Below are 14,857 nucleotides of genomic sequence, written 5' to 3' on the forward strand. Positions count from 1 at the left end.
CACAACTATAACCCACCGAGTAAAAGGATTATGATTTTATTAAAATAGTGCAATAAAAAGGATCAAAGGCAAAATAATGTAGTTTTACATCACTTGCACTCATGGTTGATTGAAAGAGATTCCTTGTTTATTATTATTAAACTCCAGGTTAATTTGCAAAACAAAATTAATTGAGACAGACTTGAAAAGCACTCACACAGTCCGAGAAACAGAATTGGCCAGGTTTCTGTTTGAAAATGTGGGTAAGCAGAAACCAACTTCAAAAGGCCCTCTTTTGACTTTTGATTAATACTCACATGAAAATGCAAAATGATTGTCCAAATAAGGCCAAGCACAATGGATGGTTTCCCTTCAATGATATCAGCAACATGGATATTGATAAGTTTGATCTGGAATGAAAAATATGTTGTTCAAGGACAAGGAAATTTATATCCACAACCTAGGATCTCCAGATATAAGATACAGGCAACTGTATTTATAAATATTTATTTCAATAAATACTGTATGTATTCATGTATAAGTCTAGACATTTTAGTCAAAAAATCAACCCAAAAAACTTGCATTGACTTATCCACAGGTTAATTTAAATACTGTACATTAACGCTTATCAAAAACTGGAACCATCCCTTTCTCTGAATGGACTGGCGAGAGGTGAGAGCTTAATCCACCCTGAGAGAACCTTTACTCTCTCTGCCATGGCATCGCTTCTGGACTTCTAGAAGGCCTCGGTAAGAAATTAGCGACAGTGGCTCTTTGACACTTCCCCTCAAAGGAGTACCAAGCAAGTAAAGGGGATGCACCATAGAATCATAGAATCATGGGCACCATGCAAGTAAAGATGTTCCCAGGACAGATTATGCCCTTGCCAATATTACACTTTAAAGTGTTTATGAGATATCTTAATGGAAATCTATAATGCTGGTGTCTGTATCTCCTTTTAATCAAATTCTGGTCTAGCATTACAGGACAAAGCAACTACAAATGTTACACAAAGAGAAGGAAAACTGCAAAATATTTTACAAGAGAAATTTCACTTCAGTATGAAAGCTTTAACAATGTAGACCACTTCTAACCATCATCATTATTATTTTATCATTTATATCCTGTCTTTCTTCTGATAATGCACAAACTAATTGTTTCTCTTCTTCACATAGGTAATTTCTGGTTTTTGATGCACCACAAGCAAAAATTGAATTACATTTCTATTGGGAGAGGTAAGCATAACAGATGTCTGTATGTTCCCAAAGCTTGGAAAGTTTCTTTTTTTAAAAAAAGATTACTCACTTTACAACCTCTTACACAACCAACCAAGAGTCCCTCCAGGACTCATTACCAATGTGTAATTCTGAACTATAGATTATTCCACTATACACAATGTTGTTTGCAGGCTTTCTTCTTATTTTGTACTTTCTTTTAAAAAAAGGAAATCCACCCAAAAAGTAAGAAAATGACCTACAATTAGGAGTAAAAATGCCTGAAATACCTCAACCTGAAGTATCCCCTGCAAAAAGTACCAAGATATTTTTTTTCTGTAAAACTACTTCATTATGAAAAGATTAAAAGCATCAGTATTTGTGATTTCATTAAACCTTCATATCTCCAAGAAATAATGCATTGCAGGGAACACTGTTACTTTTAGCAGGTTAGAGGGCTGGAAGCTGGCCTGGGTTATACATTCAATCACTATAAAAGTATGCCTTTAGTATATTCACCAGAATTTAACAAATGAAAATTGGGATACATATGGCCAAGAAGAATCAGAGTGTGATCAAGATGGCAAATGTTATTAATAAGGAAGAACACACAAGCTAAAAGAGACTGCAGTAGTTTGCTTTTGCCTATGTTTAAAGAAAAGAGCAAGATTCCTTTGCCTCCCTTGCTGGGTTAATTGAGTACAAAATATTCAATCTGAACTCAGTTTGTAGCAACAGAAGCAAGCTGAGGACAAGGGGGGGAGTGGGAGGAGGGGAGAAAAACTGGGATATTTTAAAAGCAGCTAAAACTAAAAAAGTGGAATGGCAAAAGATTAATTGGTGCTAGCTCTGTCGAATCAGGACAACTGAAGGGCATACTTTATGTATCGTAATATGCGAAGCAGTCTCAGGACCACAATAACACAGTTATGGAGCCATTTTACTTTCCCACTGCCTACATTTGGAATCTAGAACTAATATTTTACTTCACAGATCTAATAAACACATTATACTAGAGATTTTTTTCAGCATTTTAGTGAAATTTTACAGTGGAAACAAATGAAAAACAGAATAAGCTATGAACTTCTGCTTCAGGAAAACTCAGTACTCATCTAAGATCAGAATTAAACTAACCGATTGGTTCTTCAGGAAAGTCAAGGCATTTTCAATGTTGCTTCGACACTGAAAAGTGTTGAATCCTTTTTCACGTGGCTATGCAAAGAGAAGGAGAGAAAAAAATCAGAGTATTAATATCAGGGACGAGCACTATTTCAAATGATTAAATAAAGTGGTAAATGCACATGAGCCAACGTGTCATAGTGGTTTGAGTGTAGGACTAGGATTCTAGAGATCAGGGCTCAGTTCCTCACTTGACCATGGAAACCTGCTAGCTGATCTTGGGCAAGTCACAAACTCTTGTGTGATAGGTTCGACTTAGGATTCCCATAAGTTGGAAATGACAACTGCAGGCAGTGAAGAACAGTTATGCACAAGTCAAGAATTAGCAACTGCAAGGCTGCAATCTTTTTGGTCAGTCTCAAATATGAGTAGATCCATTCATAATGTTGGATGGAAATTAGAGGACTAATGTGAGATAATGGAAAACCAGTCAAAAGAAGATTACAATAATCAAGGCAAGAAACAACCAAAGCATGAACTAAGGTCTGAGGAGAGGAAATATGTCCCCAACACCTTTGAAATTCTGGAATTACATTTGAGGGAATTTACCGCAAAAAAGCACAAACTGCACAAAGCTGCCCCTAACGCAGTGCCTTAGCTTAATTTTCTTCCCATCTTCAACCAACACTATCCATGACCAAAACAGGTACAAAATTCACTTCCAGTTTAGCAGAAGTGCACCCATAGCAGCCCACTGGGAAGGAGCAAAAACTGGACCCTGGTGCAGTTGCCTACTCATGGGCTGCAATATAACATACCCTCAGCATAGCATAAATAGCAGCATGCAGAGATACGCTACACCAGCAATATGCATCCTCCATCAGAATAGCAACATTGCACCACACATGTCAATAACTGGTTGCTACCACGCAACTGCAACAAACAACATGAAACAGCACAACCACAATGTGCAAACGCAATGCAGCAATACACAATCATGATGCACAATGTTAATGCACAACACTGCCATATGCACAACTCCATTTCTGTCATTATCAGCAGATTATAACTGTATTGCTATGGCAAATATTTTCCCCTGCATGTACAGTATGATTTATACATGCCTATCACCAACAGGATGCCAGTCCTGATTTGTTAGTTAAGAGCTAGGCAAAGTGCAGACTTTGAAGGATTATTGAACTGCAACTGTCAGCAGCCCTAGTCAGAATAGGCAATGTGAGGAGGAATGCTAATAGGTGGAGATCAGCAACATCTGGAAGGTTGCATCCTGCCCATTCCCGCGTGACTCCATTCCAGTTCTTACCAGTTGTTGTCCAGAAAGGACTTCCAGCAAATCCAAAAGCACGTGTCCCTTTCCGATGTCCGTATATAAATCCAAGATAAGGGAAGGTGGTGAATGCTGGAAAACATTTATCCATATTTTGGTTAGGTAACATTTTATTGCTATGCTGTTAATACAACCAATTTATAAATCTAGATTATTTCTCTCCTTACCACTGGGAGGAAGGAGTCTCAACCTATTCAGGAACCTTAGCAAACATACCTAGGGTGTGTCTGCACTGCAGAAATAAAACAGTTTGACACTACTTTAATTGCCATGTCACAAGGCTATGAAATTCTGGGATTTTGTAGTTTTGTGAGATGTTTAGCTTTCTCTGTCAGAGAGCTCTGCTGTGTCAAGGGTTAAAAGCCAAACTAGCACTGAAATGTTTAGATGTGTGTGACCTATATGAGCAATCAGCCCTTGGAGGACGAAAGCTAATGAGATACAGCTGTTGCTCATAGGTACAAGGCCATTCTACTGCCTGTGTGCAGCAAGCCTGGAAATATACATGTGTCTGTTTAAACAAGGGGACAAGTTTCAATGTGACACAGGAAGGGGCTGAGTTTGTGGGACTGCATAGCATTGTGTGTATATAAACTCAGGGACTTCCGATGAGTGGTATGGGTTGAAGAGAGGAGTTGGTTGTCTAGTTTGGTTTGCGCTCTGTAAATAAAGATAAGCACTTTGGGGAGCCTGGCTTGTCTGGTCGTTAATCAGCAGAAGCCTACAGTGGTGCTGGAGAGTTCCCGGCGGTAGCGGCATTCCTTCATTCTTGGAAGACATCCATCTGCTGTCCTCTTCGCTGAGGGCTGTGAACACGTTTCCGAAATTGTCAGTTATACTCTGCTATATTCTGACATGCTGCCCCATCAAACTACAGATCCCAGAATTCCATAGCATTGAGCCATTGAAGTTAATGTGGTGTCAAACTGCTTCATTTCTGCAGTGTGACAGCAGCCCTAGGTTCCCCACTCTCTGCAAAATCATCTCCAAGAAGCCACTAGCCTATTCTCTGCTGGCGTTAGGTGCCGCTTAGGCAGCTGGCTACAAGGCAGTACTAGACCTTCCAGTACAGCAGCTGTCAGGTTATATCTGAGGACCAATAGGATTGTACCTGAATCTACAGAGCCTCAGGTTCTTGCCTAGCTGTTCTTTCTAGGCAATTTGTTTGTTGGAAAATCAGGATACTTTTGTATCTTTCTTCTGCTTTACACACAAGCCATGTAATTAACAGGTTCAGATAATGAGGCACCAGAGCATTAAAAGACAATGCAAATCATAGTTGGTAATGATGTGAGACCGCTTAAATTAGACATAGATTATGTCAGTATTTGGATAGGGCCAACAAATGCCAGGTGCCGTAGGCCCCATCCAAATAATGACATAATCTATGTCTAATTTAAGAGGTCTCACATCATTACCAACTTTGTTTTGCGTTGTCTTTTAATGCACTGGTGGATTAAATCTGGGAATTCTTTGCCTAAGAAAATGCTATGAAATTCATGGGGCTGCCATATGTAGACAGGCAACTTGAAGGCACATAAACACACAGAGAGAAAGAGAGAAACTCAGCATGCCTTAATCCAGCCCTGGCGTCTTTTGCCTTTTAAACAAATGAGCCAGTTTTACCATTGAGGAGTGAGATGGCTACTTCAGACAGCTCATTTTGAGGGTCCTTGAAAGGGAAAATATCTTTAGTTGTGATTTTACTCCTGTGGGGTGAATTGCTTGAAGAGGTGACTTTTGGAAATCCATATTCTAATTCTCACAGAGCCATGAAACTCATTGGGTGTCTGCACCAGTCTCTCTCTCTCTCTCACCCTGACCTACCTCACAGTATCATTAAGGATATGATGTGGGAAAGAAGAAAACCATTAGTACCAGCTTCAGCTCAGTAGCAGTGGGATATAAATGTAATTCACTAATTTGTTTTTAAATGAGCAGTGTGGCATAGTGGTTTGAGCACTGGACTACGACTATGAGGATCAGAGTTCAAATCCCCTCACTGGGTGACCTTGGGATATGGTCACCTTAGGGTCACCATAAGTCAGAAGCGACTTGAAGGCACACAACAACAAAACAAATAATGACATAAAATGTAGTTACTGCTAGTTTAAAAATGAAAACTGTCTGGCCACTGTGTCAACAGAATATTGGGACTGTATTAGACTTTGATATCATCAACAAGAATTTCATTACATGGTCATGAATGCTGAATTAATAGAGCAGATGTAGCATTAATCTTGACTGACCAGTCATCTAGAATACCACACTCACTGCCCATGTGAGAAGGATCTATGAAAGGCATTTATAGAGTGCTTGGGTTAGTTTACAAACAACTTTATTGCATTCAGGACCAATTGGTTATTTTCTTTTCAGAAGGCAAGCCTTAAAGGAATAAACCTGTTCTGCAGCTTTTCAGCAATTAAAAAAAAGGTGGCTATAGACAGTGCCAACTGACTAGCACCAAGGACACCACAAGCCCCTGTTCCTAGAACAGTTTTGAATGCATTTTGGTGTTCAGGTTTTTTAAAAAAAAATTAAGATGACCTATTAATGAATCTGTGCCTTTTGAAGAACAAGCAAGAGGAAGAGGTGGAAGAGAAAGCAGTGTTCTTGCTAGAAGGAGGGATGGGCAGGAAGATGCTAACACAATGGTTCAAGCAGAAATTGATTTCTTGACATTTACAGGTGGCATGCAAACTGCAACCTGGGAAGAAGACTAAGGTATGTCAGGGTGTGAGAAGGGAAGAGCTTTCTATGGCTTCTGTTCTGCTTTCTGCTTCGGCTGTTTTCCTATCTTCCAAAAAAGGCCAATTCTAAATGAAGCAGCCACATCCATTGCTGGGCTTTGGATTGCAGGTGAGAACTTACATGATGAAACACTCTTCTACTTGGAAAAAAAATCTTTCCGTACAAAAAAATATATGTCAGGGAGATTTTTAACAGAAGTATTCAGTCATGTCAGCCCCACCCTGCATTCCAAAATGGTAAAATCTTGACTAAAGTTTACCTCAGTGAAAGCTAGATCAGTGGTCCCCAAACCTTGGTCCTCCAGTTGTTTTGGAGTTCAACTCTCAGAAGCCCCAGCCAGATTGGCCAACATCGGGAATTCTGGGAGCTGAAGACCAAAACATCTGGAGGACCAAAGTATGCAAACCACTGAGTTAGGTCATTAAAACTTGCATTTGAGAAAGACAGATTTTTTAAAATAATTTTTTGTGGGATTTTCAGGTTATGTGGCCATGTTCTAGAAGAATTTATTCCTGACATTTCGCCTGCATCTGTGGCTGGTATATTCAGAGAATGGTGGCATGAAGGTGTGAGGGGTATATATATTTTGTATGGCCCTCAGTTGAGAGGAAATGATTTGCATGTTAATCTCTGTGTTGATCTGTTGGTGAATGGCAAGGCCTCAGGGTGAGAGGATATGCAAGGAGGATTTGTGCCTATTTACTTAGTGATCCGAGCCAGCATAGTATAATGGTTTGAGTGTTGGACTATGACTCTGGCGAGCAGGGTTCAGATCACTACTCAGCCATGGAAATACACTGGGTGACCTTGGGCAAGTCACACTCTCTCAGCCTCAGATGATGGAATAACAAGCCCCCTCTGAAGAAATTTGCATAGAAAATCCCAGGATAGGTTCACCTTAGGGTCCTCCTAAGTCGGAAATGACTTGACGGCGCGTAACAACAAATGGTTAAAATCTATTTAGGCTGCAGCTGCATCAAAGAAACAATGCAATTTGACAACATTTTAACTGACAAAGCTCAATGTTATCGATTTCTGGGATGTGTAGTTTTGGGAGATATTTAGCCTACTCTGTCAGAGAGCTCTGTGTCACAACAAACTACAAATCCCAAGACTCCATAGGATGGAACCATGACAGTTACAGCAGTGCCAAACTGCATTATTTCTGCAGTGCAGATGAAGCCCTAGTTAGTGCCCTTCAACAACATGTCTGTTTTGAATTCACTCTGTTGGCCTTTTCATGTTTCCTTCAAACAAAGCCTCCCCACCCCTTTCCAGTGTAATTACTCTAGTGAGATACAGCTATTTAACATGAGGGGGGGGGGGGAGATCTGGTGCATTATTGTAAATTTTGATGGATTTCAGAAGAGTTATTATCTCCCTTCTGCCATGTCTTTACCTTTTCCAGCTGCGAGTTGATCCAGCTCGTGAAGGTTCGCTTTTGAGTACTCTCCTGCTCCGCTGTGTTTAAAAAAAGAAACAGAAGAATCGTCCATAAGTTAGGATTAGATTATTAATGCATTCATTATCCAGTAATATTTATTTTTGCACAGCTGTGGAAACAAAGCAGATCAAACACATTTGGACCAATGCCTGATTCTTCCCAGCTGGTCATTTTGTGGGGAATTGGAAGAAAAAGTCAGATTTTTGGCACATGAAATCTAAACTCAGCTATTAGTGTTCCAGTGTAAAACATTGTAGGACAAGCCTTTGAAGCCACATCATTCTTTTTAAGAAAGTTGCAAAGTTTTAAACAAAAGCATTTCTGATCGTATTAGGGATAGTATCAGTAAAGGGAGTTCTTTCTGTCTGACAGCAGCAGGTAACCAGCAGAACCAAAATAATGGAGGGAAAACAAAGAAACCACTGGTATGATTTCTATGGCAAGAACACTTTGAAAACATTGTTATTAAAAGCACCACCTCCATTCTCAAATATATAAGGAATGTTCCTACAAATATGCAAATGATGAGGTGAATTTGAGGAGATGTGGTTTGTTTCACATATAAAGTGGAATCTTCTTAAACTCAGGGTGGGTGAAGTGCAGCCATCCAGTTGTTGTTGGCCTGCAGATCCCAGCATCCCTCAACACGGCCTATGCTGGTTAAGGCTTCTGATAGCTGCAGCCTAACACACATCTGGAGAGCTGAAAAATTCTCTTTCTTGTGTTAAGCAGACTTTAAAGGAAAGAAAGTCAAAAGCACTCAACAGAATTTGCCACAAATCAAACGTGTAAAATTAAACAAGTATTTGTTTGTTTTCAAAATCAGTCTTTGGGATCTCTTTGCTAGATAAGATTTTTGTCTGGGCTCTTAATTTTTAAACTTCTAGGAATGTTCAAGGAGGCTACTGTGGTTTGTATTTCATTTGCATGTCGTCAACATGAAATATGGAAACAGCAGCCAAGGATTAGCTTGCTCTCCATTCACAGACAGGATTAAATTATTAGCGCAGCCATTGTCAACATAAAAGCTGGAAGTTCACATTAGATTGCCCCTGTTTGCTGTCTCTTGCATGCAGGGCATCTCCCATTTAAACACAGACATGTGAAACTACCTATCCAGGCTTGGAAATGTTACTTATTTTTGGACTACAACTGCCAGAATTTTAGGAGGTATAACCTGAAGATTAGGGTTCAATTACCCATTTGGCCATAATACCCACTGGGCAACCTAGGGCAAGTCACACTCTCAGCCCCAGATAACCCTATGATAGGGTTGACTTCAGGTTGCCAGAAACTACTTGAAGGCACACCACAACAACATAAAATTGGAGTTGGAAACATTAATGTTTGGGGACTGTATCTTCCAGAATTTTCCATCCAGCAATGCCAGTTGGGATTCTGGGACTCATGATCCAAAAAGCAGCTTGCTCAAGCTGTACCTGTTTCTTATTTTCCTAGTAATCTAATTATAGAGAGGATGGCTGTTCAACCATTCTGCTAAAGATCCAAGACTGTAACAACAGGGACCTAATTATTAGAAACCTCTATTCTTCCTGGAATTTGCTATCAAAGGGATGTTCTACTTTGTTCTGGCTTTTTAATGAGTTCTTTTCATATAATTTTCTTTTTAATTTCTATTAATATTTATATTAAACATAAAGGAAAAACAAACCAGTAATATAAAAGAGCTTGCTAGCCCACATATATTTCAATGGTGTTTCCACGCATTAATTTGTTCAATTTACCTGGACACCTGCAACAAATAAAAATAACCTCCAAGTGGATCAGGAGAGAATGGTCTGCAAAATGGGTTTTAATTTTTTCCCCCAGGTTACAAGTACAATTCCTTTTAACCAGGTGGCTCGTATGAATTACTTTGGCCTAATAACTTTTATAGACTTATATGCTTTGAGCGCGAAGAATGTAAGAAATTCGATTTAAGAGTTGCAGAAAGGAAGGCCCGTTCCGCAGGATTGTAGGAAGGGGGGGGGTCCAGACTAAGTGCCACCATTATAATGGGGCTTGGTTGCGGTGGTGCAGCAGCACACACCATTCATTTTTCTAATGGAAGGGGGGGTCCGGACCCCAAGGACTCCCCCTTGGCTACGTCCCTGGTACTAGGGTTAGAAAGGGGCATCCTTTCCGGACGCCCCTAACCCTAGTGCGCACCAAGCGCGTACAAAATGGCGGCGCCCATTCTACAGGGGCGCTGCCATTTTGACGTACCGGATGCTTAGCGTCCGCATGCCGCGCCGTGGAAATGAAGCCACGAGTGCGCCATTGGCACCCTGTGGCATCATTTCCGCGGCGCAAAAAGAAGCCCCTTTATGGGGCTTCTTTTTCGGCCACCGGGAAGCCTCACAAAATGGAGGCAGAGGCTTCCCGATGGTGGAAATGGAGGCACCGGCAGACCACCCTTTTTGGGCGGTCTGTAAAGCGCCGGAGAATCTGAGAATGAAATAGTGAAGGTAAAAGCCATATCTGTCAAGATCCTGCCATCTATAAAACTCTGAAATTCCACAAATAAAACGTGTAAAATTAAACAAGTGTTTAACTAATTGCTCTTGAATTGTTATTCATGCATACTGCTCAATTCAGAGAGCCAGTGTGCAGTGGTTAAAGTGTTGGACTAGAACTTGGAAGAAAAGTTTGGCACTGCTTTAATTGCTATGCTCAGTGCTACGGAATTCTGAGATTTGTAGTTTTGTAAATATTTAGCTTTCTCTATCAAAAAGCTCTGGTGCCAGAACTACAAGGATTCAACAGCACTGGGCCATGGCAGTTAACTCGGTGTCAAACTGCCTCAGTGCAGACCCAGCCAGGATGACCTTGGGGCCAGCCCTACTCTCTCATGTTGACCTACCTTGCACTGTGTTATTGGGATGATAAAGCGGAGAGGAGAGCCTTGAGCTCACTGGAGAAAAAGCGGGATATACATGTAAATATTAAAACTGTAACTCACAGATTTAATGTATATAGAATCATAGAGTAGGAAGAGACCACAAGGGCCATCCAGTCCAACCCTCTGTCATGCAGGAACTCTCAATCAAAGCACACCCGACAGATGGCCATCTAACCTCTGTTTAAAGACCTCCAAGGAGGGGAGACTCTAACACTGCTTCTGTCCTGCTCCTTCTACAATCCCACCAGGCTAGTCTGGAATAAAATGTATTTTTATTTCTGTTCAGTCACAGGACTAAAACAGATGTTACAATGAGTGGTGTGCAAGATCCCCCAGTTTTTAAACACAGAAAGCAGCTTCAAGGGTGCAGTGGAGGAACAGACACTGGCAGGGACCCACTGTTCAGATAGCCATTTTTAAATATCTGAAAGTATGTCACTTAGATGGTGGAGTGAGTTTGTCTTCCGTTGATGGTGAACCCCAAACATTAGGAATGACTTCTTTAATGTAACAGGTGTTTGAGTGATGACTAGATTGCCTCTGGAGGGGGTGGCACATGGCTTCTTTGGAGGTCTTTAAGCAGAGATTGGATGGACATCTTCCAATAGTGCTTTAGGAGTACATTCCTGCATGGCAGGGATGTTGTGCTAGACGGCCCTTGCCCCTTCCAATTCTCTGATTCGATGGTATCCTAGCAGAGGCCGATGATGGGTTCTGTTAGTGAGGTAGCAGATGAGCTCTGAGTTTTAGAACAGACTTTAAAAGAACTATACCCAAAACATATTCAGCAATGAATTAAAGTTTTGATTAAATCCCAAAATCATCATCCCCCTGAAAGGGAAACCACCAGCTGCCACTGATCTCTGAGGAACGTTTTATCTTGAAATTAGTCAAATCCATCAAAGAACAATAACTACAGCAAAGAAGGCAGCATCTTGCTTTCAAGAAAAGAATAAAAACACCAGACAAGTATGTTAATTGATCTTGGTACTGACAGATTAGCTAAAGACTGGTTGGCCACTTCTTTTTTCACAGAAGGATGAGCCTTGTGTTTATCTGAAGTGCCTGAAAGTTGAGGAAGTGACATTGATGAAGTGGAGAGTAAAGGAGAAGAATATGGGATTCCACATTCTGAAGCAATGCATTCTTTTGTTTTCTCCTGTTTCTTTGTCCAACAAAAAGACTAAGGTTAAGTTACAGACAAATGGCTTTTGTTACGCTTTCCCTCAAAGACTATTTGCTTCTGGAGGATTAATTTAATATTTGAGGTGGGGCCACACTTTGCCATACAGGTCAAGTCTTTTTATCCAAAATACTTGGCACTAGAATTATTTTGGTATTTAGATTATTTTATTTTATTTTATTGGATTTTGCAATACCAATGGGAACCCATGTCTAAATATAAAATTCATTTATATTTCATATACATCTTGTACACATCATATTTTGTGGGTTTTTTGGGCTATGTGGCCATGTTCTAGCAGAGTTTCTTTCTGATGTTTCACCAGCATCTGTCAGTTTGTCAGAAAGAAACTCTGCTACAACATGGCCACATAGCCTGAAAAACCCACAAATAACTATGGATGCCGGCCATGAAAGCCTTCGACTTTACCTTGTACACATTGCTTGAAGGTAATTTTATACAATATTTTTAATTACTTTGTGCATGAAACAAAGTTTGTATAAACCTGAACCATCAGAAAGCAAAGGTTTCACTAATCTCAGCCGCAAATGAAAAAAGTTCTGGTTTTTGGAATATTTCAGAATTTCGGCTAAGGGAAATTCAACCTGTACTACTGCACCCTCACAGAGTTTCAAGTGAGAACTTTGGAGTCTTTAATAGCTGAATAACGTATTTTTTAAAAAGTAAAAAAAAGAAAAGTAACAATGGGCTTGAACAGACAGGCCAAAATAAACTGCTTTGAGTCACTTTGGAGGTATGCTATTTAAATGCTTCATGTGTCCTAAGAGGCTGGAAGTCACAGCAAAGCCATGCTTCAGTCCTAAGGACTGGAGCACAGCTTTGGCGCAGCTTCTAGTCTCTTAAGATGCATGTGTCATTTAAACAGCATACCTCCAAAGTGACCCAAAGCAGCTTTATTTTGGCTTGTCTGTTCAATATAAACATTAAATAAATGTAGCCTTTCTCAGCACAGAGAATGGAGAAAGCTTGACCAGATGAATTTATATCATTTCAAAAGGGGAAAAAAGCAGAACAAAAAAAGTGAAAATCCTACATCTTCATCCTATAGAAATATGTTTTTTGCAATGAGAAGCACACGATCTTGAGGAAAATTGCACATACTGTGCTATGAAAAACCTGGATTTGCCACAGAATTAATATTCAACAAGGAATTGCAGTAAATCACAATTCCCTGGTGGACTTACCAAAACATATCATTACTATGCACCTCATGGGCTACAGTAGAAATTATCCAGTTTGACTTCACTTTAACAGCCATAGCTCAATGCTATGGGATTCTGCAAACTGTACTTTGTTGTGGCACCAGAGCTCACTGACAAGAGAAGGCTAAATGTCTCAGAAAAATACAATTCCTATAATTGCATAGCAGATTCTCCATAAGCAGACTAGTCATTTCTGTATCCCTATTTACAAAGCTTGGAAAAGTTACTTTTTTGACTACAGCTATCCAAACCTGTCCGCCAGATTGACATATTTCAAGTGTTTACTTTAAAAATGTGTTTAAGCTTTTACTTAAAGTTGTGCTTTAATTTCTCTTTGCATCACTGATTTGAACTGGTGACCATTAGAGATGTGCCTAGGATGTTTTATTTAAAATATCATAGGCACACCTCCAATGGTCACCAGTTCAAATCAATGACGCAAAGAGAAATTAAAGCGCAACTCAGCAACAAATTACCTTCCATGTAGGCCACCCAATGCCATTTCAATCGTCGCTACAGCTGTTCCTCCCTCCCTTTATGTTCAGCATGAGGATACTCTTTTTCCATACTGCTCTCCCCGGGACTTAATAGTTTTACAAAAGCTTAGATTCTTCCATCATGTGATTCATTAAAAAGGACTTTTTTGTCTAAGGGAAGGATGAATGGACTCTTTGTGTCAGAGGATTTTAATAAGGCTCTAAATGACCTTGGATTTATTTTGCCCTAGTTGTTTTCCCAATGTAACTGACCTAAAATAAATACATTCTATTCAAGATAGAAGACCGGGGGCTGCACCTGCCCAGTTAAAAAAGCAAAACTAAGAGAAAGGTAACACTGTTCTCGTTTATCTTTCTTCCTCTCCCCTCCCATAATTTGGGATAGCAACAACTCTGAATTTCTTCAAACCCACATTCCTCTGTGGATTTGATGGATCTGAAATGAATTATTCTCAGTGGAAGAACATCTGCTTTGCAGGCAGAAAGTCCTGGATTCAATCAGAAGCATGTTCAGTTTTTAAAGGGAGCAGGTGTGAATGTGACAACCAAAGCTTTATAGAGTCAATGCTTGGAAAAATTACTCTTGTGCCTACAACCTTCAGAATCCCTATCCAGCAAGGGCAGTCATGGTGACTGGTGGATTCTAAGAACTGAAGTCTAGAAAAATAACTTTCCTAAGCTCCACAAGCTAAACTTAGGGGCAAATCATGTGGCCCGCCAGATTTTGTTGAACTGAAAATCCCAGAAGCCCTAGTTTAGGAGGGGTGCATGATTTTATCCCTTGAACTAGAGTTACTAGGCAATGCTAGTGTGGATTGACAAATAAAGATAGAAAGGAGGTTCCTGTGTTCTGTTATCTTATTTCTATCTGCCATTCTTTAATTTTTTAAAAACATTTGTTATTCAAACCAACCAACCCAGGAAACATCCAAACTTGTCAAAGTTTCCGTTGGCCTGTTACAGACTGCCAAAATAAAGCTGCTTCGGGTCTCTTTGGAGGTATACTGTTTAAATGATGCATGCATCCTAAGAATCCAGAAGCTGCACCAAAGCTGCATTCCAGTGCTTAGGAATGGAGTGTGGCTTTGGCGCGACCTCCGGACTCTTAGGACCCATGCATCATTTAAATAGCATACCTCCAAAGAGACCCGAAGCAGCTTTATTTTGGCAGTCTGTAACAGGCCATTATATCTTTTA

The 14,857-nt window shown here is 40.1% G+C and overlaps 1 protein-coding gene across 8 annotated transcripts in view; it reads right to left on the reverse strand.

Moving 5' to 3' along the window:
* Positions 1–14,857, reverse strand: part of SYNE2 (spectrin repeat containing nuclear envelope protein 2) — a 348,063-nt gene that overhangs the window by 283,756 nt on the left and 49,450 nt on the right. For all 8 annotated transcript variants that reach the window (XM_089522735.1, XM_089522729.1, XM_089522733.1 and 5 more), the window contains exons 3-6: positions 7,811–7,872; positions 3,637–3,732; positions 2,328–2,405; positions 297–389 (exon numbers count right to left, since the gene is read on the reverse strand). In XM_089522735.1, coding sequence (XP_089378861.1) covers positions 297–389; positions 2,328–2,405; positions 3,637–3,732; positions 7,811–7,872 — 329 coding nt within the window. The remainder of the gene's footprint in view (positions 1–296; positions 390–2,327; positions 2,406–3,636; positions 3,733–7,810; positions 7,873–14,857) is intronic.

The sequence above is a fragment of the Sceloporus occidentalis genome, unplaced genomic scaffold (genome assembly GCF_023333645.1).
Source record: "Sceloporus occidentalis isolate IW3139 unplaced genomic scaffold, rSceOcc1.0.p SCAF_4, whole genome shotgun sequence".
NCBI classification, from domain to species: Eukaryota; Metazoa; Chordata; class Lepidosauria; order Squamata; family Phrynosomatidae; genus Sceloporus; species Sceloporus occidentalis.